The sequence below is a fragment of the Selaginella moellendorffii genome, unplaced genomic scaffold (assembly GCF_000143415.4).
Source record: "Selaginella moellendorffii unplaced genomic scaffold, v1.0 SELMOscaffold_107, whole genome shotgun sequence".
Lineage (NCBI taxonomy): Eukaryota > Viridiplantae > Streptophyta > Lycopodiopsida > Selaginellales > Selaginellaceae > Selaginella > Selaginella moellendorffii.
This window is the reverse complement of record NW_003314368.1, coordinates 367,421-390,889: the sequence shown is the minus strand read 5'-3', so window position 1 is coordinate 390,889 and position 23,469 is coordinate 367,421. Positions and strand designations below refer to the sequence as shown.

Here is a 23,469-nt window from a genome sequence, read left to right as displayed (position 1 = left end):
CAGTTTTAGGGTTTATGGGAATGGAGGAGGAGGAGCAAGTGATTGGCGATTTCAATCGATGGCGGCAGCGGCCAGAGCTGGCGGAGGCGGTGGCGGCGATCAAGGCGCTCACGGCGGTCATCCAGCGCAGCCAAGCCAGCACCATGATGGGCCTCGAGATCGAGCTCAAGAACGCCTCCGAGATGCTCAAGGTTTTCTTGCTTCCTCCCGCGTAGCTCACTTCACTTAGCTGGATCTTCACTCCAGGCGTGGGACAGGAGCTCGATCTCCTTGTCCGCCGGCTGCGATCTCTTCATGCGCTACGTGACGAGAACCTCGGCGCTCGAGTACGAGGATATCAATGCCGGCAAGTCGCGATTGATTGAGCGGGGCGAAAGATTTGGCGACATTTCTCTCAAGGTTTGTCAGTGCATTGGTTGCATCTGTGCTGTGAACGATCGATCAAGCGAGCTCACAGTTGCAATGCAGGCTCGCGAGACGATCGCTCTTCTTGGCCAGGATTTCGTCCAAGATGGTTGCTGCATCCTCGTCCATGGATCGTCTCGCGTCGTCCTCGCGCTCCTCAAGCTCGCTGCTAACAACGGCAAGAACTTCACAGTCATAGTCACAGGTAGTGTTTCTTTTCTTCCCAGGAGTTCCTAGTTCTTTCGACAACTACTTTAGATTCTATAAGTACTATAGATCTTTCGGATGGTTCTTCCATAAGCTAGTGTGTTCTTCCGAGAACATTGGAGGAATTCTAAAGGGCTCTTGTGCTTTTGTTGTAGAAGGCGGGCCAAAGAAGACTGGCATGGAGGTCTCGAAGAAACTTAGCGCCGCCGGGATCCCAGTGACCGTGATCGTCGACTCGGCGGTGGCTTACACCATGGACAGAGTGGACATGGTGCTGGTCGGAGCCGATGGCGTAGTGGAAAGCGGTGGGATCATCAACGTCATCGGGACTTTCCAAGTCGCCTTGATCGCTCACAGCATGAAACGTCCATTCTACGTCGCTGCCGAGAGCTTCAAGGTAAAGAGCAAAGCTCTCTTTCCCTTCACTGAGTGAGTTTCTTGCAGTTTGCGCGGCTCTATCCTCTGGATCAACAGGATCTATCAATCTCCACGGGCCAGGAAGAATCGAGTAACCCGGCCAGAGACTACACCCCTCCTCACTACTTGACGCTGCTCTTCACGGATCTGGGAGTGTTGACGCCATCGGCTGTAAGCGACGAGCTCATCCAGCTCTATCTCTAAGGATCCAAGCTCGTCTCGTTCTTGGGCGATTTCCTCTCGATCCCCCAGACAAGGAAGCTATGGAACTCGATCGAGACGAAAGAGCTCTCATACTTGATCGAAGAACTTTGGAAACTCTAAAGGCTTCCAAGCAAAAAATTTCCATTTTGTAAAGATGAAAGATGGTCTAAATTTGGAAGTTTTTATACTTTCTTTTTGCCATGAAATATTCCAGAATGGAAGGGGAGAAAGAGGTGGAGAATTAGGGTTCTTGGGCTGGGCGATGAACTGGGTAAGCGGACTGCTGTATGGCGCGGGGGGCGTGGTGTGTACCTGCGTCGTACTGCTCGTCGTCTTCCAGGAGAGGCTCGTCTACGTCCCAGTCATCCCCGGCCTGTCCAAGGGCTATCCAATCACTCCCGCGCGCCTCAATCTCGCCTACGAGGACATCTGGCTCACATCGCTGGATGGGATCCGCCTCCACAGCTGGTTCGTCAAGCTCTCGAATCCATCTCTCAGCCTCAAAGGTAGGAGATCGATCGATCGATCGAGAAATGGAGAGATTTGGATATTTCGGTGGAGTTTTAATGTTCTTTGTCTTGGCAGCTCCGACTGTGCTCTTCTTCCAGGAGAATGCCGGAAGTATGAAAGCATTTTCTTTCTCCTTCGTTTGAGTTCTTTCTTTGTTCTTCGTTTTTTTTTTTTGGTTTTTTTCCTTTCCCCTTGTGCTTAGTTTTGGTGCCTTTGGAATTTTCTTGCAAGCAGACATTGCTCACAGGCTTGAGTTCGTCCAAGTGATGATGGCTCGACTGAAATGCAACGTTTTCATGCTCTCTTATCGGGGGTGAGTTCTTCCTCTCTTTCTTTTTCTCGTTTCTATGATGTTGGTTTTGACAAGCTTTTGTGATGATCAGCTATGGCGCAAGCGATGGACGGCCAACGCAAAAGGGAATCGTGCTGGATGCTCAGGTAAACAAACACCAAGCACAGTTCACTCCAACACAAAAGCGGCATTCTCTTTTCCAGGCAGCGCTGGACTATCTTTTGCAGAGAAAAGACATTGATACGTCGAGAATCGTCGTGTTTGGGAGATCGCTGGGAGGGGCCGTCGGTGCCGCACTCGTGAAGAACAATCCCGGCAAAGTAAGTGTTGCTTTTTTTTTCCTCGATGATTTAGCCGAGATTCTGAACAGGTCTCCGCCTTGATCCTCGAGAACACTTTCACGTCCGTGCTGGACATGGCCGGGATTCTACTTCCAGCGCTCAAGTGGGTCATCGGTGGCACGGAAGCCAAGGGCATCAAGCTCATGAATTGTCTGGTGCGATCGCCATGGAACACTTACGAGCTCGTCAGCAAGGTTGGTTTATTCTATCTATCGCGTAAATCTTTCTCTGTTTGCTCACTTGGTTCTTCCAGATCCGTGAGCCTCTCTTATTCCTGTCCGGCTTGCGAGACGAGATGGTTCCGCCGCTACACATGAGGCAGCTCTTCGACGCTGCTCGTCACAACGACAAGCGCGTGTTCGTGGACTTCCCAACTGGAATGCATATGGATACGTGGTTGAGAGGCGGCGATCGCTACTGGAGGGTGATCCAGCTCTTTCTCGAGCAATACACATCGGGTACTTCTAGCGTTTCTACGTGAACTTAGCTTCTAAGATCGATCGCTCTTTCCTTACTCGCAAGAAGTTCGTTCCACTACGAGAACTTGCAAAGTTTTCTCTCGGTTGTAGGCTACAAGAGAAGTATAATGATCGAAGAACTTTGGATGATCGTAAAAGTCTTAAAGAGAAGAAGAGAGCTTGGAGCTATGGAGCTTTCGAAAAAGCTTGAAGAGGTTGTAGCTATGGAGTTTTGGAGGAGAAGGAAAGGAGGAGGGTGATGGTGGAGCTATGGACGCAAGTACTAAGGAATTGCCGGTCGGGAGCACAGCGTGTGGTTCTAAATGGAACCGAGCAAACGATGGCTATGGAAGAACTGGAAAGATCTTCCAGAGTGAGCGCTGCCACTTACGCTTCCTTGCTCAAGCAATGCATTGCTCGCAAGGCGCTTGGCCATGGCAGGCAAATCCACGCTCACATCCTCGCCGCCAAAGAGAAGGATCCTCGCGCCGCGCCCACCGCGCCCTTCTTGGGCAATCTTCTCCTCCAGCTCTACGCTCGCTGCGGCGACCTCGATCGCGCGCGATCGATCTTCGATGGCCTCGCCCACCGCAATCTCTTCTCGTGGACGACCATGATGGGCGGCTACGTCCAGCGCGGGCGATTCGATCGCGCGCTGGATCTCTACCACTGCCTCGAGAAGAGAGAAGAGCCCTCCTATCGATCGATCGAACCGGATGCTTTCGTCTACACGATTGCGCTGGCGGCGTGCTCGAGCTTGGGGGATTTGGCCAGCGGGCGGGCAATCCACGCGCGCTGCCACGATCGATCGATCCGGGATGTGATCCTTGACACCGCGATCATCAACATGTATGCCAAGTGTGGCTGCGTTGGAGAGGCAAAGATCGTCTTTGATTCGATGCGCCAGAGAGATTCCATCGCTTGGAACGCGATGATCGCAGCATTTGCCCAGAATGGGCATTTGCGCGAGGCGATCTTGCTCTATCTGGAGATGACCGCGCAAGGGCTGGATCCCAGCGAGGCGACGTTTGTGAGTGTTCTTGGCGCTTGTTCTTCCCTCTCTCTCGTTCGATCCATCCACTTGCGATTCCTTGAGAGTGGGATCCAGTCCAGCGATGCCACCACTTCCCTCATAGCGGCATTTGGGCGGTGCCAGAGCCTGGACGAAGCAAGGCTCGTGTTTGATCGAGCGCCGCGGTGCTCCATCACGATCTTCGCGTGGACGGCGATCATCGCGGCCTACACGCATCACGGGCGTTGCAAGGAAGCGCTGGAGCTCTTCCAATCGCTGCTCCTCTCGATCGATAGCCACGGCCGCGAGGATCTCGAGCCCGATGGCTACACTTACTCGATCGTGCTCATGGCGTGTGCCAACACCGGAGCGATCGATCAGGGCAGGGCTATCCACGCGAGGATCCTCGCGAGAAAGAAGCGCAGTGGATCATCGATGATGGAGAGCTCCGTGCTGGGATCGCTCATCAGCATGTACTCCAAGTGTGGATCCCTGGACGAGGCGAGAGAAGCCTTCGATCGCGCCGAGGAGCAATCGCGATCCGCGGTGGTGTGGAACGCGATGATCGCTGGCTACGTCCAGCACGAGCGCGCCCAAGACGCGATCGAGCTCTACCGCGCGATGGCGAGTCAAACCTCGCCCCCGATCGAGACCACGGCCTTCACGCTCTCGATCCTCTTGGGCGCGTGCGCGAGCTTGGAATCGCTGGATCGCGGGCGAGAGATCCACGCCACGATCATCGATCGAGGGATGGAATCCGACACCGTGCTGCTGAATTCTCTGGTGAGGATGTACTCCAAATGCGGTAGCCTGCTCGATGCGATGCGCGTCTTCCAGAGCGCACTCCAAGATCGCGATCGCGGCGGCGGCGGATCCATCGACGCCATCACCTGGAACGCGATCATCGTCGCCTCTGCTCGCTCCAGCGCCGGCAACCTCTCGATCCACCTCTTCCACGAGATGCTCCTCCACGGCTTCGATCCAAACGGGATCACACTCACGGCCGTGCTCACGGCGTGCGGCCACGCGGGGATGATCGAGAGCTTCCACAGCTACTTCGCTCTCGTGGTGGGCGATTGCAGAGTGGTTCCCGGGATCGAGCATTACGAATGCATGGCGGATCTGCTGGGTCGATCTGGGAGGATTGGGGATGTCCAGGAGCTCCTCCAGGCAATGCCATTCTTCCCAAACGCAGCGTCCTGGAGGAGCTTGCTGGGCGCGTGTAGAGTTCACAGTAGTGGTGTGGAGATTGCTGGAGTGGCGGCTGGGGAGGTGGCTGTGATCGAGCCCAGCGATCACACGGCATATGTGATGCTCTCCAATGTCTATACCATTAACAACAGTTAGATCACATATATTATTATTACCTTTGTGGACAAGAACCTCTTACCTGTGATAAAGTAAGTATATATTGAGCTGGGATCTTATGCTTCTAGATGGCACCACAAAATTTAATATAAATCATATGCATTTTCAAAGGATGACATTGTTTGTTTTCAAAAGCATCGATTTAAATTAATAAATTATTAAAAAATTTATTTTTAACAGTATAAGTGCAGGAATACAGAAATATACATATAAATTAATTCAAAAATCTTAACTTGATTTCTCACGAGAAGAAAGTTTCCAAGGATAACAAATGGTCTAGATTGAAACTAATCCAACGGCTACCAAAATCCCACTATAGACTTCACAACAATATTATTTATCTTTCTGAGAACATCTACATTTAACATAACAAAAATGAGGGGGAAAATTATATTCCCTTTTGAACGTTCCAAGATTTCGAATTATGTTGTTCCTGCTGAGATATTGTGATCTAGAGTTGCAAGCTGGAAAGTGAAATATAACACTTATAAACACTGAAACAATCAATCCTTTCTAGCTAACAGTGTTCTTCACATATTTGTGGAAGTCTACCCGTGAGCCAGGTCGAGTGGAGCGCACAACTCGGCCCAATTTTATGACATGGAGCGACTATAGCAATGGACTATGTCATTCATTCTGTAGCTAAGGTGTGCCTGGAAGAAGTAGAAGAAAACTCAAGCTTTGTTTTAGTTTAGCGCACATATAAAGGCATAGTACCTTGACTTGAGCTAGTCAGTCCATTCTTCTCCGTGTCTTCTCACAAGTCAGGAGCATGGCAACTTTCTTGTGCTGGATGTACTCCATTTCCTCTCTTTTGCTGTGCGCAAGTTGCAAAGGCCATGTATGCATATCAGCAAATCCCTGAGAAAACTGGAAAGGCTTACAGTGGAGGAGGGAGGAATGTCGTCAATCTGGTCGTGCTTCAGCAGCAGCAGCAGCAGGAGCAGCAGCAAGAGCAGCAGTAGCAAGAAGAAGAAGCGGTCCAGGAACGGCCTGCCGACGATGAGTAAAGGTTCGGATAAATTCGCACACGCTCCAGCATCGAAATTCGACGTCGTAGCCGAGCAGGCGAGCGTGACAGTCCCTAGCACTGCGAGATCGCTTCCCTTTGCAGCAGACAATCCCATTGCCAAGTCCTCCTCGGCCAGATTTTCAGTTCCAGTCCTCATCAGCTCGGACAAGTCAGAATCTGATCTGAGCATTGTCGAGCAAGCTGCTCTCGCCGACGATTTTCTCATCGAATCCTGGAGGCCAAGCAGCAGCAGCAGCAGCAGCAGGAACACGACGATGCTTCTTGTCTCCGTGGCCCTGTGGAAGGCTGCTGCAGTTAAGTCCATTGCTTCCTTGACGTGGGCTGCAGTCTCTACAGCATCATCATCGGCACCATCATTGAGGAAGAAGACCGAGCAACTCGGTCCTGTTTCTTCACTCGTTCTCGCGGCAGACTCTTCCGCTTCGACTTCTCAGCTCCCTGATCCTTTAACTTCGAAGTCGTCAATGAGCCCCGGTACACTTCCTCCAGTTCTTGAGCCAGGAGATCAGTCCTATAGCACCCCTGCCTCCCCGAGCCGTCCCTCCAGGAATAGAAGAAACCTTTCTCCGGAAGATCGCCCCGACAATAAGAAGCTTCTCAGGTGTCACACCGTGATCGGGACCGTCCAAGCCACCAACACGAGGCTCCAAGCGACAGCGCTGGGACGAGATGGAAAAGGTTGCAACTTGACCATACTTGTTGCGGTACTTCTTGTTGTCCAGGCAGCTCTTTTGGCAGGACAGGTCCAGGCTATAGTCATCACGAGCTGCTTTTGGTTCCTGCTCCCCCGGATAAGTATGCGTCGGAAATCTGAGACAGCCGCTGGTGTTGTGGAGGATCCTCCGGGTCCTTCTGCCCCCGTTTCCGAGGTCGAAGCTGGTAGTTCCCATGGCCAGACCGTCCCGAGGTCTCGGTCAAGCTCTACCGGCGAGCTCCACGACTATTCGTCTACTGAATACCGGAAGAAGGTGATAATCCAAGGTCTTCTTCAAAGGCCGGGACAGACCAGGCATTGACTTTGCTGTTGACAAGTCCATTCAAATACTCGTCCAGAAGCTCTGCTACATGTCGCCACTCTGTAAGAGAAGCGCAGTTACAAATCCGGATGTGAAGTACCAGAGGAACAAACCTTGATGTCCACAGAATGGCCACTCATTAGAGGAATAAAAGCACCTACTGTGCCTTTTTCCACCTCCGCTCGATGCCATCCATATGAGCCATGCCCACAACGCCCACAACTTTCCCCTCGCAAGTCAAAAGTTGCCGTGTCATATATTCGTCCCGCTCGTGAAGCATGACTCTAACCTGTAAAAAGCCAGAGATTACCGTGAAGTATGAAACCTCGAGACGAAACTTACAGCACTTGGAAAGGTCCTGTCCATGAAGCTCGTCAGCTTTCGAACTGCATCTCTTCGCTTTAGCTTTTCAATGCTCTCGATCAGGTTTCCGCTGCTCAGTCCTTCCACAATCTGCTCCATGTCCGCCCCGGCAATCCCAAGCAAGTTTATGACATCCCGTATCCTGATCGCCTTTGTAAGCTTTGAAATAGTCACCTGCAGAAACAAAGCGAAAGGTCCTTGTCAGCCGCTTGACAAAATCACAGGAAACAAAAATATATAAGAAGAATCAATATCTTACAGTATGCGCATGATCTTAAAGGTCTTACATCATATCTTTGATCTATGAGCAAAATGCCAGCTCGTCTCGCCTTAGCCTCCTCCATGGCTACCTGATGTTAAGATCAAATGCTACAAACTTGTAGCCACCAAGAAAAAAAAATGGAGGAGAATCACCTTAAACTCCTTGCCAGGTTCTAGACCAGCCTCGCGCATCGCCTGATAAGATGCGCTCAATGCCAAATGGACTACTTTCTGCTTCAATCCTCCCGGAAACTTCATGAATTCCTGGACTTTCTGGAACAAGCTAGTATCATGGTACCCAGCTAGTAGCTTCTTGGCTCTTTCTTCACACAGTTCCACCTAGAAAACAAAAAAAAAAAAGAACTAGAGCTCTAGCATCGAAAGATTATTTACCGCGACGATGTCAGGCTTGACGATTCCAATCACCTACGAAGAAGAAAAGTAAGAATCCTCTCGAGGAAGGACAAATCCCTACCTCTTCCACTTCCTCGGCGCTCTTGGCTGAAACGTGTGCGGTGCCCACCAGGAAAATCTCCGCTCCATTGCTGCTATTCTTGAGATGCGCGATCCTTCCCATCGCGATAAATTGCTTGATCACGTCGGCGCGCCTGGCCCATCCCGCCATCGCCGAGAAAACTAGGGGAAAGTAATCTGTGCCAGAAGCTTCATCGCCGAGAAGAACACTAGTAGGGCAAAGTAATTTATGCCACAAGGGCAAAGTAATCTGTGCCATAGGGCAGACGTGGCACCTACATTCCATGAAAAGCATCCCCTGGAAAGCATCTCGGAAAGATTCCAATTGGGTAGGGCAGAAGGAAGCAGGGATGTGGAGGGCTATGGCCGCTGGTGGCGCGCTGCGAAGAGCGCTAGGCAGCTCGCGGCTGCGCGGCGGTGGCGCCGCTCACGCCGAGAAGAGCGAATGGGAATCGATCAAGGAATGGTGGGGGCCGGGGGATCGCGAGCCGTGTGGGCGGCTCTTCAACGAGACGCCGCCGCCGCCGGGGCAGCGGCGCAAATGGGAGGATTGGGAGTTTCCCTATTACACCGCCTGGACGATCGCGATTATCATGCTCACGGTTGGGCTTAGCTCCAAGCCCGACACTCGGATCGATCACTGGGCGCGCAGGCAGGCGATTATCCGCATGCGCAAGGAGGGATTTGTGGAGCCCGAGTTTCTGGACAAGCTGGAGAACGATCTCAAGCGCCACTAACAGCTCCCGAGTGGTACGTTTGCTCGAATAAAGAGAGGGGACCGCGTGGGAGAGGAAAAAACCAGTTTTTCTTCCTGGAAAATATAATGCAGACAAAGACATCGCTTGAGATTTCTCTTACGGGATTTTTTCGTAGCCATCGCAAATCGTTCGTCGAGTTTTCAATCGTTGTTTATCGCCTGCGAACCGCGGCTGGAGCTCGGGCTTGCTGGCCTCCTCCGGCTGGAGCTCCGGGTTCTTCTTGCATGTTTGCTACTTGGGTGATTGCATTCATCACGATCAGTCCGAGCGGAATGATGTACATCCACTGTCACAAGCAAAAGAGTGTGAGCTGAATCTCGACAAGAGTGTGGCTTTTCACAATCAAAGGTGGAGACTCACGTATTTCGCCCAGAATGATTTCTCAGGTGGTGGTTTCTTTATTGCTGCCATGGCTTCGTCGCCAAGAGTGTCGTCCGCGGTGCTGCCAAGGCCAAAATCGTTGAAAAGAACAGTTTTGGCTTGCTCCCCACCCTTGGAGACGATATGAGTGTCAAACGTCCATGACGCAGGCTGGAAAATGACCAAAAGACAAACTCATTCAAACTTCTCCACTCTCGATAAAGTTTTCGACAATGACTTACGTGTTTGAGCTCCCTGGGGTAAGGACAATTGGCACCGGCGCTGTAGCCTACGGCAATTATGTTTCCTTGATCCTGGAGAGAGATAACTTCCATCAGTTTCAAGCACAAGCGAAGAAAAAGAAAAAGTTTTGCTCACCATGTGAATGTCGAGATGCTCCTTCAAGTTTGCAATGGCCAGGCATCTCTGCCATAAACTTGTACTCGTAAGAATAAAAAAGAAAGTTTTATAAGATCAAAACTTACAGCTTTGATCGAAGAGATGACAAACGGTGCCCCGGGACTGAGAGGATTAGCGGGAACACGGATGGTGTAAAAACCATCCTCCTTCAAGAGTTCCTACAAGCAAAAGAAAGAAACTTCTTTCTCATGCCAAGAACCGGAAACAAAACTATTACCTCGAATGCTTGTCTTTCAGCTCCCGACAAAGGAAGCCTGGAGAGACGAAGCTTGCCAAGAGCCTGGAATCATAAAAAAAAATCAGCAAGCAAAAACAATTTAAACATTTTCTCACTTGACCACCACGAAAAGAAGGCCGCAGACGAGCTGTGAAAACCCCAGCACGAGTAAACTCCGATCCTCCAAATGCGTGCTCTAGCGGAAATTGTACCTTGTTGGATTCCGGCGACGAAGAAGCCTCAGGCGCCGCTGGCTTCTTCCTGGCTAGGTCAGATTGAGGAGCAGGAGGAGGCGACGACGCCGGCGACGATCCCACAAATCCCCATTCTTCATCGTCTAGCTCATCCCACTGGAATCCCGAGCTAGCCGTTGCGATCGCGAGCAGCGTCGCGAAGAACGCGATCGTCGGCGCCAATCTCCGCATCGGAAATATTTGCCCTAGAGCCTCTCCGTACAAATTTGTACAACAGGAAGTATCTTTAGTACGGAATAAAGTATAGCCACCACGTCACCGCCTTTTCCGGAGGATATCCTTTTACTGGGTATTCCAATATACCTTCACGTCGAAGAAATCTACTTTACCTAATTTGTGTTTGTGTGTTCATCCGGAGAAGGCGCTGTTGCCGTAGAGGAGAAATCGATCCGCGCCCAGGGAATCGCTGTCTCATGCCTTCTTTGCTGCCAATTCTCTCCTACGACGTTCCGATTCAAGGTAAGGCTCGAGAATTTCTTCGTGATTCTGTGCTTAGGGTTTGATTCCAGGGGAAATCCCTCCTCTAGCGTCCAATGAGAGCTCCTCCATCGTCTTCCGCGGCGAGCAGCACAGCAGCAGCAGTAGCAGCGTGTTGAAGAAGCACACCACAGTCTGCCGGGAGCTCCCGGAGAAGAAGAAGAAGCATGTCAAGGCCGCCCAGGGCGGTGTGAAGAGCCACGGCGAGGGATCGGGCGGCCATAGCCATCCTCTCGCAGAATCGGTGGTGTCGGACAGTGGCGATGCCGGCGAGGGCGTCGCCAAGGCCCAGGCGGTGGCCGAGGCCGTCAAGGTTATGAAGAAGGCGGTGTTTGCGATCCAAATGGCCCTCTACAATGGCCTGAGGAGCGATTTCCAGCTCAAAGCCGCGACTTGCCTTCTCACTCAGAGCGAGTACGCGGACGTGGTTACCGAGCGAAGCAACGACAAGCAATGTGGATTCCCGCTGTGTCCAAACTCGCTCAAGGTGGAGAAGGCGAGAAAGGGGCGGTACCACATATCACTTCGCGAGCACAAAGTCTACGACCTGGAAGAGACCCGAGCGTTTTGCTCCACCGGGTGTGCCGTGAGCAGCAAGACTTATGCGGCGAGTCTTCCGTCCAACCATGAAGGGATCATGGAGCACCAGAAGCTGGAGGAGATCATAGCGTGCGTTCGTGGTCTTAGCTTAGCCACCACCGCCACCACCGCCACCACTACGATTCCCGCCGCCGCTAGTGCGGGTAAGATGAGTGCCTCGGCCCAAGACAGCGACGGAGTGGTGGTCCGGGAACGCACCGACTGTGAGCCCGGTGACCTCGAGTTCCAGCTCTCTCGTTCCGCCTCCATCGAAGGATATGTTCCACGGGCTAAGCCGCAAGTTCAGATAAACGACTCATCCAAGCCTTTGAAGTCCGCTATGAAGCAGTCGCCACGAAAGAATCAGCGCATCACTTGGGCCGATGAGATCCCGGCAGCGGTGGCTCAGCCAGATGTGGACGATAGCTTTACGTTCTCGACAACCGTCACGGTGACGAGCGAGGGAGAACGACTTGGAGCTGCACAGGTTGTAGCTGACGCCTTGGCTCAAGCCGCCAATGTTTCATCGCTGGGGGAAGTCGAGCCTTGCAAGGCTGGTACGTCCAGATTATAGACTGATTACTCAGTGGCTTGTTCTACCATTACAGCTGCAACTGCGGGGCTAGAGATCGTCTCCCCCTATGAGAAAGTCCCCGAGACGTTCGAGTTCGATGCAACCAAGGATGCCAAAGAAGAAGAAGACGAAGAAGAAAGGGAGGATTTGATCAGCCGGTCTTCTTGGTATAGTGCACCTCCAAAACCGTACAAAGCGGAGGTTTGTGTAGATGCTCGCGTCCTCTTTTCTTTCCCTCATCCAATCTCTAACTAGTCGCTTTTCAGGTGTCGCCCTTTGGGCTGCTCTGGATGGCTTTAGATGAATGGGTGTCGAGCGGCACGCTGGCTCACATCTATGGAAGAGATGACGAAGAGTTTCGTGACGTGAACGGTAGAGTACCCGTGGATGGTGATGGTTCTTCATCACCGGACATACTGAGAACTATATCGAGCTGTGTGAGCAGGGTGCTTCCTGACGTTGTCCAGGCTCTGGCGATCGCTGAACCTCTCTCTGTCATCGAACGGGCTGTAGTACGTGCTTGAAGTTTTTCGTATGTTGTCATGGAGTTTTTCCAGTCCATTTTTCTTCCGCTTGATCCTTATGGAGCTCACTAACGCTTGTTTGCTGTAAACACACCATTCCAGGGACGCTTGCTGGGGACGATGCATTTCTCCCAGGCGCTTCCAGCGTTCACGACCAAGCACTGGCGGATGATCGCGGCGCTCTTCCTGGACGCGCTCTCGGTGCATAGACTGCCCGGCTTGGGTAGTCAGATGACCAACAATCGAGCTCTTCTACGAAAGGTACTTAATGATCTTTGTCAAGTTCTTCGAAGAGTTCTTCATATCTTCTCTATTGTTCTTGGCAGCTTATCATCGATTCTGGAATGAATGATCCAGAGTACGAAAGTTTTAAGGAGCTTTTACTTCCTTTGGGCCGATTGCCAGCCTTTGCGAGCGGCGGGGGAGGCTAAAGAAAGAATAATCTGCTACTTGCTTAAAAGATTCCCGGACCATGTACTTAAAAAGTGTGTATATATAAAATCTCGTTTACTTGGGACAAAAATTTTCCCTCGCTTTAGCTTTAGGGCTTTAGAGTCACGCTAGGGTTCTTGAGGAGGTCCCTTGCGGTGGCGCTCCAGCGGGGGAATCTCGATGCCGTCGCTCGTCGCAAATGGGAAAATCCACCGGATCGAGGTTGAGAATTTCAAGTCTTACAAGGGACACCAGGTGATCGGCCCGTTCAAGAATTTCACTGCAATTATCGGTCCCAATGGCGCTGGGAAGTCGAATCTCATGGACGCTATCAGCTTCGTGCTGGGCGTCCGATCAATGCAGCTGCGAGGAGCGCAGCTCAAGGATTTGATCTACGCCTTTGATGACAAGGACCGAGAGCAGAGGGGCCGGAAAGCTTTTGTGAAGCTTATTTACTTGCAAGGAAATGGAGAAGAGCTCGAGTTCACAAGGGCGATCACTGCTGCTGGGAGTAGCGAGTACCGCATTGACAACAGTGTGGTGACTTGGGAAGAGTATAACAACAAGATGAAGACGCTGGGGATCCTTGTCAAAGCTCGAAACTTCTTGGTCTTTCAGGTGAGTCCACCGCTCTAAGAATCGTTCTTTTCTTAACTGGGTCTTGTTCTGACAGGGTGATGTGGAATCCATCGCTTCTAAAAATCCCAAGGAACTTACGTCTCTCTTCGAGCAAATCTCTGGCTCGGAGGAGCTCAAGAAAGACTACGAAGAATTGGAAGAGCAGAAGACTCGGGCCGAGGAGAAATCGGTGTTCACTTACCAGAAGAAACGGACAGTAGGAGCGGAAAGAAAGCAAAAAAAGGAACAAAAAGAAGAAGCTGAGAAGCATCTTCGCTTGCAGTCCGAATTGGTACGTTTTAACTCTCAAGCGTTGATTCGCTAAAATCTTTCTTGCTTCTGCTGTTTCATGCAGAAAACGTTGAAGACGGAATACTACCTCTGGCAGATGTTTAATATAGAGAAAGATGTCGAACGGACCCAGGAGGAACTTGATGCTGAGAAGGAGAAGCTAGAGGAAGTACTGAAGGATCAAGAAAACGCAGAAAGCGGAGTGAGGGAGAAAAAGAAGGCCCAGGCCACGCTCACCAAGGAAGCGTTGCTCTTGGAGAAGAAAATGACGAAGAAAAAGACGGAACTAGACAAAAAGGCTAGTTGGAAAAACAAGTTTGTAATGCTTCCAGTGCTGACCAAATTTGTTAATTTTTCAGCATCCAGAGCGCCTGAAACTGAAGGAAGAAATGAATAGGATCGCTCAGAAAATCAAGTCGACAGAGAAGGACTTGGAGCGGAAGAAGGACGAGCAGAAGAAGCAGGGTAGAGAGATTGCCAAGCTGAATAAAGACCTTGAGGATGTTACTGCAACCTTGAACGACTTGAACGAGCAGGGTGCTGAAGGTTCTGGAAAACTGCAACTTGCTGAGAACCAGATCGAGGAGTATCACCGAATGTAAGTTTCTGGCTGTTTTGTTTATTTGTATACTGCATAATTCTTCGGTTTTTCTTGTCCAGAAAGGAGGAAGCTGGTACAAAAACAGTGAAGCTGAAGCTTGACAAGGAGGTTCATGATAGGGAACAACAAGCAGATTTAGAGGCTCAAAAGAACTGGGAAGAAAATCTTCAGCAACTTTCGAGTCGTGACCAGCAACTTGCCTCTGAAGGACAAGTCTTGGACGGTCGCATGAAACGGCTAATAGATTCCATTGAGAAGAACAAACAGGAGCATGCGCAGGTTGTGAAGGAACTTAGCCAGATGCAGGAAAAAAATCGAAAAGCCAGGTAACTGCCTTGTTTGCTTACTGTGTCTAAAGCCTGGCTGCATGCAGGACAAAGTATGACAACCTCAAGGTTAAAATTGACGAAGTTGAGGCGCAGCTACGGGAGTTGAAAGCCGATAAGCGCGAAAGCGAGCGTGATGCCAAACTTTCCGAGGCTGTCAGCAGTTTAAAGCGACTCTTTTCTGGTGTGCGCGGTCGAATGACCGACCTTTGCAGGCCTACGCAGAAGAAGTACAATCTTGCTGTGACCGTGGCGATGGGAAAATTTATGGACGCAGTTGTTGTGGAAGATGAGAGCACGGGAAAGGAATGCATCAAGGTATGATATTTTTATACGGTTCCATTTCTGACAAAGACCTTCGACAGTATTTGAAGGAGCAACGGTTGCCACCGCAGACTTTCATTCCCCTGCAATCTATTCGGGTAAAGCCAGTTCATGAAAAGCTTCGCGCTCTTGGGGGGACAGCGAAATTGATCTACGATGTCATCCAATATCCTTTATCGTGTTCTGTTTTTGCATTATTTTTTATACTCGTGGTTTCCTTAATAAGCACACATTTGACTCGTCACTTGAGAAGGCTGTTCTGTATGCGGTCGCGAACACCCTTGTCTGTGACAAACTAGATGAAGCTAAGGCGCTTTCTTGGGGTCAAGAACGCTACAAAGGTAAATAGCATTTTGCTCACACTTGACCCTTCTAATTTCACTCTGCTGTCTAGTGGTAACGCTGGATGGTATTTTGCTTTCAAAGGCGGGAACAATGACCGGCGGCATTACGGGTGGCATGGAGGCAAGGTCTCAAAAATGGGATGACCGCGCGATTGAGGGTATACAAAGTTCTACTTTGCCTCTTAAACCTGTGCTGTTTATCAGGACTGAAGGAGAAGAAAGACCGCTATGAGGCCGAGATGGCTCAGCATGGTTCGGTAAGGGAAATGCAAAGCAAGGAAGCTGAAGCAACCGCTAAGATCACTGGTTTTGAGAAAAAAATTCAGTTTGCGGATATAGAGAAGGTGGGAAATTCAGCTCTATGTTTGTCTATTAACCGAGGTTTGTCTTGCCCTTCTAGAAAAACTTGGAAGACAAAATCAAAAAGATTGCCCAGGAACGTGAAACGATCAGTAAAGAGGTTGATCGGATAAAGCCAGAACTTGAGAAGGTACAGCTGACAACTTGCCTACAAGTGAAGCTTACGTCTTTGTCCTGATACTAGTTGCGAAATGCGATCTCAAAGAGGGCAAAAACAATCGACAATTTGGAGAAACGAGTAAATGACATAACCGATAAAATATACAAAAGTTTTAGCGAATCCGTCGGTGTTGCAAACATCCGAGAGTACGAGGAAAATCAGCTGCGGCATGCTCAAGAGCTAGCTGAAAGAAGGCTAAGCTTGAGTAATCAAATATCAAAGCTGAAAAATCAGTAAGTACCGCTTAGATTCATGTGAGATTTTCTGAAGTTTCTTTTGGTGCAGGCTCGAGTATGAACGAAGACGTGATACTGAAAAACCTGTGAAGAAGTCAACTAACATGCTGTCCTCTTTACGTGACGAGCTTGTGAGAGTGCAAAAAGCAGAATCGGATTTGAAAGCAGCAATGGATCGCGAGGCTGAGCAGCTCGAAGCAATGAAAGCTGATCTCCAAGGTAAAGATGTGAAGCAAGGCTTCATCTGACATTTCTTTTTATTTTATCAGAATTGAAGGCCAAGGTGGACGACATTGAAAGCGAGATACAAGAAATGAAGAAGGGTAGCAGCGGTGCCACCGGAAATCTTGGCAAAATAAAGCGTCAAATCGCGGCTAAGGTAAGCTAGTACTACTTCAAGTTTGAAGCAATGTTTATTGGTTCTCCTGTCAGGAAAATCATATTGAACAGCTAATGTCACGGAAGCAAGAAGTTTTGGATAACTGTGAACTGGATCAAATCAGGCTTCCGGTAACGGATGGCATGGATATTGACGGTGCGGGATCTTCCCAACAGGCTGCTGCATCTTACGATTATTCGCAGCTATCCAGATCGCACCAGAAGGTTCGCTTCCTTTTCTTTTTATGCCAGTGATACCTGTTGCTCCGTGCATTAGGATCTGAGACCTGCTGAAAAGGAGAAGCTAGAGACGGAATTCAAGAGCAAGCTGGAGTCCATCACAGCAGAGATGGAAAGAACAGCACCAAATTTGAAAGCTCTCGATCAGTACGAGAGCTTGAAGGAAAAGGAGAAAGAGGCCGCTGAAGTGTACGAACAAGCCAGGAAGGAGGCCAAGACCGTAGTCGACAAGTATAACGCTGTAAAGCAGAAGAGGTACGTGTGATTGATAGCAACGAGTTTGTGTCTAACCGGATGGAATGCAGGTATGAAAGGTTCATGGATGCTTTCAACCATATCTCGACGAACATTAACACGATTTACAAGCAACTGACTCAAAGTAGCACACACCCGCTTGGCGGAACAGCGTACCTGAGCCTTGAGAACGAAGATGAACCGTTTCTACACGGGATAAAGTACACAGCAATGCCCCCAACGAAGAGGTTTCGGGACATGGAACAACTATCAGGGGGTGAGAAGACCGTGGCCGCTCTTGCTTTGCTGTTTGCAATCCACAGGTACGTGGTGGTGTGTGGTTTAGTTTTTATATTTTTCTAACATGGTGATCCGGATGTTTGCTCGCAGCTTCAGGCCATCACCGTTTTTTGTGCTGGATGAAGTGGATGCTGCGCTCGATAATCTGAACGTCGCGAAAGTGGCTGCTTACATCCGAGCAAAGTCCCGCGACGATGCTGGCGGGGGCGACGCGTCGGGGAAGGGGATTGGGTTCCAGAGCGTTGTCATTTCGCTCAAGGACACTTTCTATGACAAAGCCGACGCGCTGGTGGGAGTGTACAGGGACTCCGACATGAGGTACCTCTGCTGGTTTCTTGTGGTCTTTTGGATTTGACAAGGGATGTTTTTGCAGCTCCAAGACACTGACTTTCGACCTCACTAGATACAGCGAGTAGAAATCTGGCTGTACAGTTGTTTTGTAAGTTTTGCATTAAGCAGTAACGATCTAACGGCTTTCTCATTGGCCCAATTAAAGAAAGGAACGCAAAGATTTCCCCACTAGAGAGGAAATCCCCTCCCATATGATATGATCTTGCCCTGGCCCCAGTGATAAGCTCGTCAATATACCATTGGCGTGGTCGCGATCGTTGATGGCAACCTCATCATCACCTAATAGAATAAGAGTAGGCTAACCTGTGAAAGGCAAAGACACGATTAAGAACATCTTAACAGCTATTTCGCTCGGGACAATGTTTGAAACCACGTCTTCCAAGCACGACGCTTGCAATTTCGACGTCTTTTGAGACTCAGAAATCTGTCTGTAAGAAAAGTATCGAGATGCTAATTTCAAGACAACGAGCGGAAGACGACGCTGAAGGAGCAGGAAGTTGGAATTCATGGTTATTCTCTTCTGCGCTGGCACTGTCATTGCTCACATCTACTGCACAAACTGTGATGGATATGAGAAAGGTTCCACACTTTGCAATCCATATCCACAGTACACCTGTTGAAACAACTTTTCTTTAGAGCATGGAATAGAAGAGGCTTTGGGTCGTTCATACAAACGACTGAAACCCTAAACCAAGAAAAGCATTTGCTAGGACTTGAACAAGCCTCAACATGAACAATTTGCTAATTGTAGCGTATGACCAAAACCCACTCGCTTAAGCTCTTGCCACATCTCCTTCTAGCAGAAATTTCAAGGAAATGATACCAGCTAGAGCTTTATCTCAAGTCTCCAATAAGAACAAAGCAAGAATAATTCTATGATATAGATAAGAACAATAAGCCTTGCTATCATGACTAGTGAATCAAAACGGACTTAATTGTCTTTAGATCCAGCTGCAAATAGAGGAGCTGCAAACATCACACAATCTTCCTTGTCAAATCCAATAGATGTACAGGTTGCTTATAGAAATTTGGATAAAATATTCTAAACCTCACTAGATATAGCGAGTAGAAATCAGTAAATTTGCATAAAAGTAGTGATGATCTCTTGGAACAACACCTTCTCAGCGTATGCCAAAACAGACACCTTTGAGAACTTTCTACAACTTCTTTAACTGGAGTGATCACCACCGGTGACTGACAGAAGACAAATGCAAGAAGGAATCAGGCCCAAAAAAAGAGAATGCCATAGGATATAGCCTTTGGAGGTGCATGAAGTTGATGCTTTCCAGACTGTGACCGTGCCTCTAAATCTGTAACCAGGGCATCTAAATCTGTTGATTCATGGCCACACCCTTCTTGTTATCTAATGCTCTATTTTTATTTTTTTTTCCTGAGTTTTAAAGTTTGAGTCTTGAGACTCAAGATGATGCTTCTAAATGCAAGGTTGATTTCTTGTGCTCCACTTTTCTCCCACGACTAAATTTAGTTTTGTTTCAAACTCTTATTGCTCCATAGCATTAGACTGTTTTGTTGTTGTTGTGACTCCAATGAGTTTGTTCTTGAACTTGTCGAGCTTCTATTGGAACTTATCATCATTGTCGTCATGATCATTCTCGTTGTCATCATCCATGATAATCAGTGGCTGTTTTGCCTTGAGCTGTCAGATCTCATTGCAAAGCTGTGCATTGAGTCTTTGCACATACAAATTGTAGCGCATGTGATCATGGGATGAGATTTGGATATACTGTCACCGTGGATCCTTGGAACCTTAGGAGATTAATGGGGATAAAATAGCCACTAAGGGCTCTCTCATCAAGCAATTGCCCCTTTTCCAGTTGGTTTAAGGGGAGAGAGATAAGGTGCGCTCCAGTTGGTATCGGAGCAAATGGCACGGGTTTGATTCCCATTGATTAGTGGCTACTTTAAAGTATAATATACCCTTGAGCAAGGTATATTCCTACCCCTAAATTTGAAATCGTACGTATTGGGCATCCATGCGTACGTCCTTCCTCTTGTGTGGAGTATCCACGGATGAAGGTATCCACCGTGGGACTGCGGTACGGGTATCCACGGACGAAGGTATCCACCGTGGGACTGCGGTACGGGTGGATGACTAGTTGCCTCACATAGAATAGCTGGTCTACACAATGGAAGGATTGGTAGATTGAGTGCGGAAATGGAGGTGCTAGTTCCCCTTGGCTCAGTAGGAGTTGTTAGTCAATAGTCAATGAGGACATGGAATAGCTGGTCTACACAATGGAAGGTCAGTAGGGGTTGTTAGTCAATAGTCAATGAGGACATGGAATAGCTAGTCTACACAATGGAAGGATTGGTAGATTGAGTGCGGAAATGGAGGTGTTAGTTCCCCTTAGCTCAGTAGGGGTTGTTAGTCAATAGTCAATGAGGACATTGACATCTCTGAAGGGGGGGTGAGTGTAGCGCATGTGATCATGGGATGAGATTTGGATATACTGTCACTGTGGATCCTTGGAACCTTGGGAGATAAATGGGGATAAAATAGCCACTAAGGGCTCTCTCATCAAGCAATTGCCCCTTTTCCAGTTGATTTAAGGGGAGAGAGATAAAAGGTGCACTACACAAATCCCTAGAAGTGGATCCTTGGAACCTTGGGAGATAAATGGGGATAAAATAGCTAGGAGATAAATGGGGATAAAATAGCCACTAAAGGCTCTCTCATCAAGCAATTACCCCTTTTCCAGTTGGTTTAAAGGGAGAGAAATAAAAGGTGTGCTACACAAATCCCTAGAAAGTTGTACCTCAAATGCTCCTCTTGAGATGAAGAATGTCATTATGGATCTTTGTGAGCTTTGTGTTAAGGGGCTAGTAGACAACAGCATTGATCACAGCCTGGACTTTGTCTTGTATGAAAACTCTCATTTGCTTGTTGTGAAAAATCCTCACAAAATTTACTGGTATTGGCATATGTGGCAATGGTTGGAGATGCTACATTTCGTCCACAAACTAGAGAAATGCTAAGCTTAAGATCCAATGTGGAAGCTTGGGCTTGCAGCATCACTCTTGTTTGGGATGTTCTTGGTTGTGGACTTGCACATTTCTAGTGTGGAGATCAAAAACTTAAATTGTGGCTTGGTTTTGTTGATTATATTGCTCATTTGTAGAGAATTTCTATTATAGTTCTCAAGTACCTTAATACACTTTGGTGGAATCCCTTTTATGTCTCGCTTGCTCTCTACTAGTGGGAAGTTTGAATGCTTATGCAAAGTACTTGACACTCATAACAAACTCATAGTTGGTACTGTGGACAAAATCTTTTTATGCTAGGAAAAGTTTTCTAACAATATTGATGTTATATAACTTCTTCAAGATCTTTAAGAACTTATGAAGTCCAACTTTGTGTAACCATGTATTGAACTTTTCAATCCTTTTCTAAGTAGGATTGCAAGGTGAGAAGAGACTCACCCTAATTGTGTTGGGATCAAAGATAAACTCGTTAGTGATGCCATGGGTTTTTGTACCCCACTTTCCCATTTCATTTCCTTTAGAGGTGCTAAGATTGTTCTAAATTTAATTAAGTGTTGCATAATCTGGATTCAAATTTCTAGCTTAAATTTTCTTTTTTTTGTTGTTGTTTTCTTATTTTCTTGTTCCCATTTGTTGATGAATCTTAGTGAATTGTGATGATTGTCTATTTTAGTGGTATCTTTTCTTAATTTTTTGAACTTAGAGTTTAAAATTTTTTTATGGGTTGAATTTTTGAGTTTGATTTTCAAGAATCTCCTTGAAGTTGTTTTCTTATGTTTGATCTTTGGAGTTCTTCTTTGAATTGATTTCTTGAATTTGAGTCTTGAACTTAATTTCTTGAATTGGAAGAATGGAGATTTTTTTAAGTTGATTTATCTTTTTGTTGAAGACTTCTTTTTCCTAAGTCGTTGTTGATAAAATTGGTATCAATTAATTAGTATTTATCAAGTTTGTTAAGGTTGACAATTTAAAAATATTCATTGTGAAGTAATTGTTATCATTCCTGGAATTTTAAATTGTTAGATAAGGTAGGGTCCTTTCTATGTCTAGCTCAACTCTACCAAGTCAATCTTGCCTATAGGAAGGAAGAGCTGGAGGATCCTCATCTGGAATAAACCTCTTCCAATACCAATGCCTCCTCCAAATGCTAGTCATCTTCTCAATGGGAACACTCTTGGTCTCAGGAAGAAAGAAGTAGATGAAGAGGGACATGGCCAACACCCAAGCTGCGAAGAACAAGAAGATCCCATATGTCATGTGGCATAGCATTGCGGGGAAAGCTTGCGCACTGACGAAGGTGAAGAGGAAGTTGACAGCCACATTGATTCCCTGGGCGACAGACCGTGTCTCCAGCGTGAAGATCTCGCTGGGAATGAGCCATCCCAGCGGCCCACATGACCATGCAAAGGATGAAACGTAGATGCAAATGACGATCAGGACGATCACGGCAGAAGATTTGGTCAATGGTGTAATGATCGCAAGGATCAACCCAATCGCCACCTATGATCGTGCAAAGAGTTTTAGTTGATGGATCAAGACTGAGAAGCAATCAATCCATTTCTCACCTGAGTGACGAACATTTGGACTCCAGCTTCCAGGAAGAGCGCGCGGCGGCCACACTTATCAACAAAGGTGATGGCGACGAGCGTGGCCATGACGTTCACAGCGCCAGTGATCACGGCTGTGTAGAGCGACGCATCGGTGCCAAATCCAAGCTTCTGGAAGAGCACCGGGACGTAGAATATGGTCGCATTGATCCCCGTGAACTGCTGGAAGAATGGGATCATGGTCGCCATGACGAGCTGGGGGCGATACTTTCTCTGGAAGATGGCCTTGAAAGGGTTTGCCACTGCGAGCTCGCTTGCCTCTTTGATATCTTCGTACTCGGCATCCACCTCCTCGGTCCCGCGGACCTTCGTGAGGAGGCGGCGAGCCTCCTCGTAACGCCCACGCTCGATCAAACTATTTGGAGTCTCGGGCAAGAAAAATCCGCCCATGGTCATGAGGATGGCTGGTACTCCGGCGAGACCAAGGGAGAGGCGCCAGCCCCAATCCGGGATTTGGAGGGAGCCATAGTTGATGAGATTCGCCCAGAGGATCCCGATAGTGATGGCGAGCTGAAACATGATGTTGAGAGCTCCCCGGATCTCTGCCGGCGCCATCTCTGATAGATAGAGCGGCACTGCCTGGACAGAGCATTCGAGGAATCAAATCTTTTTTCTTGCGAACCGATCATCCAATCACCTGATTGCCAAAGCCATGGCCGATGCCATGCATGATTCGTCCCAAGATGATCATGGCTAGATTTTGAGCGGCACCACTGAGCACGGCACCGACGAGGGAACAGAGGCCTCCACAGAGGATCGATAGCCGCCGCCCGTAAATCTTCGTGACGTGAGAGGCCAGCAAGCTGGCCGCGATGCCCGCGAGATAGAACGAGGACGTCAAGGTGGTGGGTCGCTGAGCTCCATTCGAGCAGTCGTCTCTGGGGAAGCTGAATTTCTCCAAGAATGCGGCCCGCATGGATGGCATAGCACCTGTGATAAGACGAAGGAAATTCGCGATAGATCGATGAGAATCTGGCCTTGCCTGAGATTCCAATTTCATAGCCATAGATCAAGCCTCCACACGCGGCCACAATGCAAGCGAGGATCACGTAAGACGTTGTCCGTCCCTTGTAGAGCTCGGCTCTCAAGCCGCCACCATTCGCCACTCCACGAGTTCTCCTTCCAGCCATAGATTCTTCT

At 48.6% G+C, this 23,469-nt stretch overlaps 9 protein-coding genes across 15 annotated transcripts; 6 read left to right on the top strand and 3 right to left on the bottom strand.

The window, feature by feature from the left end:
- The first annotated feature begins 5 nt into the window (after positions 1-5).
- LOC9631030 (translation initiation factor eIF-2B subunit alpha) lies at positions 6-1,434 on the top strand. Its single transcript, XM_002990315.2, has 5 exons — positions 6-191; positions 247-399; positions 469-610; positions 768-1,009; positions 1,057-1,434. Exons 1-5 carry the CDS (start codon positions 15-17, stop codon positions 1,231-1,233), a joined length of 891 nt encoding a protein of 296 aa, XP_002990361.1. The 5' UTR covers positions 6-14; the 3' UTR covers positions 1,234-1,434.
- On the top strand, positions 1,379-2,992 carry LOC9631029 (protein bem46). The gene is made up of 7 exons (XM_002990314.2): positions 1,379-1,739; positions 1,819-1,854; positions 1,978-2,056; positions 2,127-2,181; positions 2,239-2,355; positions 2,406-2,570; positions 2,630-2,992. Exons 1-7 carry the CDS (start codon positions 1,388-1,390, stop codon positions 2,855-2,857), a joined length of 1,032 nt encoding a protein of 343 aa, XP_002990360.2. The 5' UTR covers positions 1,379-1,387; the 3' UTR covers positions 2,858-2,992.
- A 101-nt stretch (positions 2,993-3,093) lies between these two features.
- Positions 3,094-5,193, top strand: LOC9630988 (pentatricopeptide repeat-containing protein At2g13600). Its single transcript, XM_024664138.1, has one exon. The coding sequence runs from the start codon at positions 3,094-3,096 to the stop codon at positions 5,191-5,193; it is 2,100 nt and encodes a 699-aa protein (XP_024519906.1).
- A 473-nt stretch (positions 5,194-5,666) lies between these two features.
- LOC9631028 (traB domain-containing protein) lies at positions 5,667-8,662 on the bottom strand. Of its 3 annotated transcripts, XM_024664155.1 has the most exons (9): positions 8,363-8,662; positions 8,281-8,313; positions 8,041-8,226; positions 7,914-7,976; positions 7,606-7,800; positions 7,377-7,552; positions 6,099-7,323; positions 5,932-6,031; positions 5,667-5,867 (listed from the first exon to the last, which is right to left on the bottom strand). In XM_024664155.1, the coding sequence occupies exons 1-6, from the start codon at positions 8,654-8,656 to the stop codon at positions 7,421-7,423; spliced, it is 903 nt and encodes a 300-aa protein (XP_024519923.1). In that variant the 5' UTR covers positions 8,657-8,662; the 3' UTR covers positions 5,667-5,867; positions 5,932-6,031; positions 6,099-7,323; positions 7,377-7,420. The 3 variants fall into 3 exon arrangements, with proteins under 3 accessions (XP_024519923.1, XP_024519922.1, XP_024519924.1); XM_024664154.1 differs by having other exon boundaries at positions 5,667-6,031; XM_024664156.1 differs by lacking the exons at positions 5,667-5,867; positions 5,932-6,031; positions 6,099-7,323 and having other exon boundaries at positions 7,447-7,552; positions 7,886-7,976.
- A 1-nt stretch (position 8,663) lies between these two features.
- On the top strand, positions 8,664-9,216 carry LOC9630987. Its single transcript, XM_002990312.2, has one exon. The coding sequence runs from the start codon at positions 8,712-8,714 to the stop codon at positions 9,096-9,098; it is 387 nt and encodes a 128-aa protein (XP_002990358.2). The 5' UTR covers positions 8,664-8,711; the 3' UTR covers positions 9,099-9,216.
- Positions 9,147-10,580, bottom strand: LOC9631027 (ER membrane protein complex subunit 10). The gene is made up of 7 exons (XM_024664157.1): positions 10,233-10,580; positions 10,117-10,179; positions 9,965-10,057; positions 9,858-9,905; positions 9,722-9,793; positions 9,480-9,650; positions 9,147-9,405 (listed from the first exon to the last, which is right to left on the bottom strand). The coding sequence occupies exons 1-7, from the start codon at positions 10,539-10,541 to the stop codon at positions 9,271-9,273; spliced, it is 891 nt and encodes a 296-aa protein (XP_024519925.1). The 5' UTR covers positions 10,542-10,580; the 3' UTR covers positions 9,147-9,270.
- A 120-nt stretch (positions 10,581-10,700) lies between these two features.
- LOC9631026 (putative RNA polymerase II subunit B1 CTD phosphatase RPAP2 homolog) lies at positions 10,701-13,041 on the top strand. 5 transcript variants are annotated; one of them, XR_002990956.1, is made up of 6 exons: positions 10,701-10,829; positions 10,880-11,983; positions 12,035-12,201; positions 12,267-12,372; positions 12,446-12,785; positions 12,851-13,041. XR_002990956.1 is itself a non-coding variant. In XM_002990311.2 (6 exons), the coding sequence occupies exons 1-6, from the start codon at positions 10,784-10,786 to the stop codon at positions 12,953-12,955; spliced, it is 1,827 nt and encodes a 608-aa protein (XP_002990357.1). In that variant the 5' UTR covers positions 10,701-10,783; the 3' UTR covers positions 12,956-13,041. The 5 variants fall into 5 exon arrangements, 3 of the variants coding, with proteins under 3 accessions (XP_002990357.1, XP_024519870.1, XP_024519869.1); XR_002990955.1 differs by having other exon boundaries at positions 12,267-12,532; positions 12,627-12,785; XM_002990311.2 differs by having other exon boundaries at positions 12,267-12,512; positions 12,627-12,785.
- Positions 13,042-13,072: 31 nt separating this feature from the next.
- Positions 13,073-17,890, top strand: LOC9630986 (structural maintenance of chromosomes protein 1). Its single transcript, XM_024664100.1, has 19 exons — positions 13,073-13,574; positions 13,630-13,866; positions 13,930-14,163; positions 14,225-14,463; positions 14,526-14,792; positions 14,840-15,110; positions 15,158-15,282; positions 15,348-15,457; positions 15,511-15,618; positions 15,665-15,804; positions 15,861-15,950; positions 16,005-16,213; positions 16,266-16,435; positions 16,486-16,595; positions 16,649-16,819; positions 16,872-17,089; positions 17,140-17,391; positions 17,459-17,686; positions 17,742-17,890. Exons 1-19 carry the CDS (start codon positions 13,137-13,139, stop codon positions 17,782-17,784), a joined length of 3,660 nt encoding a protein of 1,219 aa, XP_024519868.1. The 5' UTR covers positions 13,073-13,136; the 3' UTR covers positions 17,785-17,890.
- A 3,897-nt stretch (positions 17,891-21,787) lies between these two features.
- LOC9630985 (sugar transport protein 7) lies at positions 21,788-23,459 on the bottom strand. Its single transcript, XM_024664137.1, has 4 exons — positions 23,312-23,459; positions 22,967-23,259; positions 22,288-22,908; positions 21,788-22,222 (listed from the first exon to the last, which is right to left on the bottom strand). Exons 1-4 carry the CDS (start codon positions 23,457-23,459, stop codon positions 21,788-21,790), a joined length of 1,497 nt encoding a protein of 498 aa, XP_024519905.1.
- Positions 23,460-23,469: the final 10 nt, after the last annotated feature.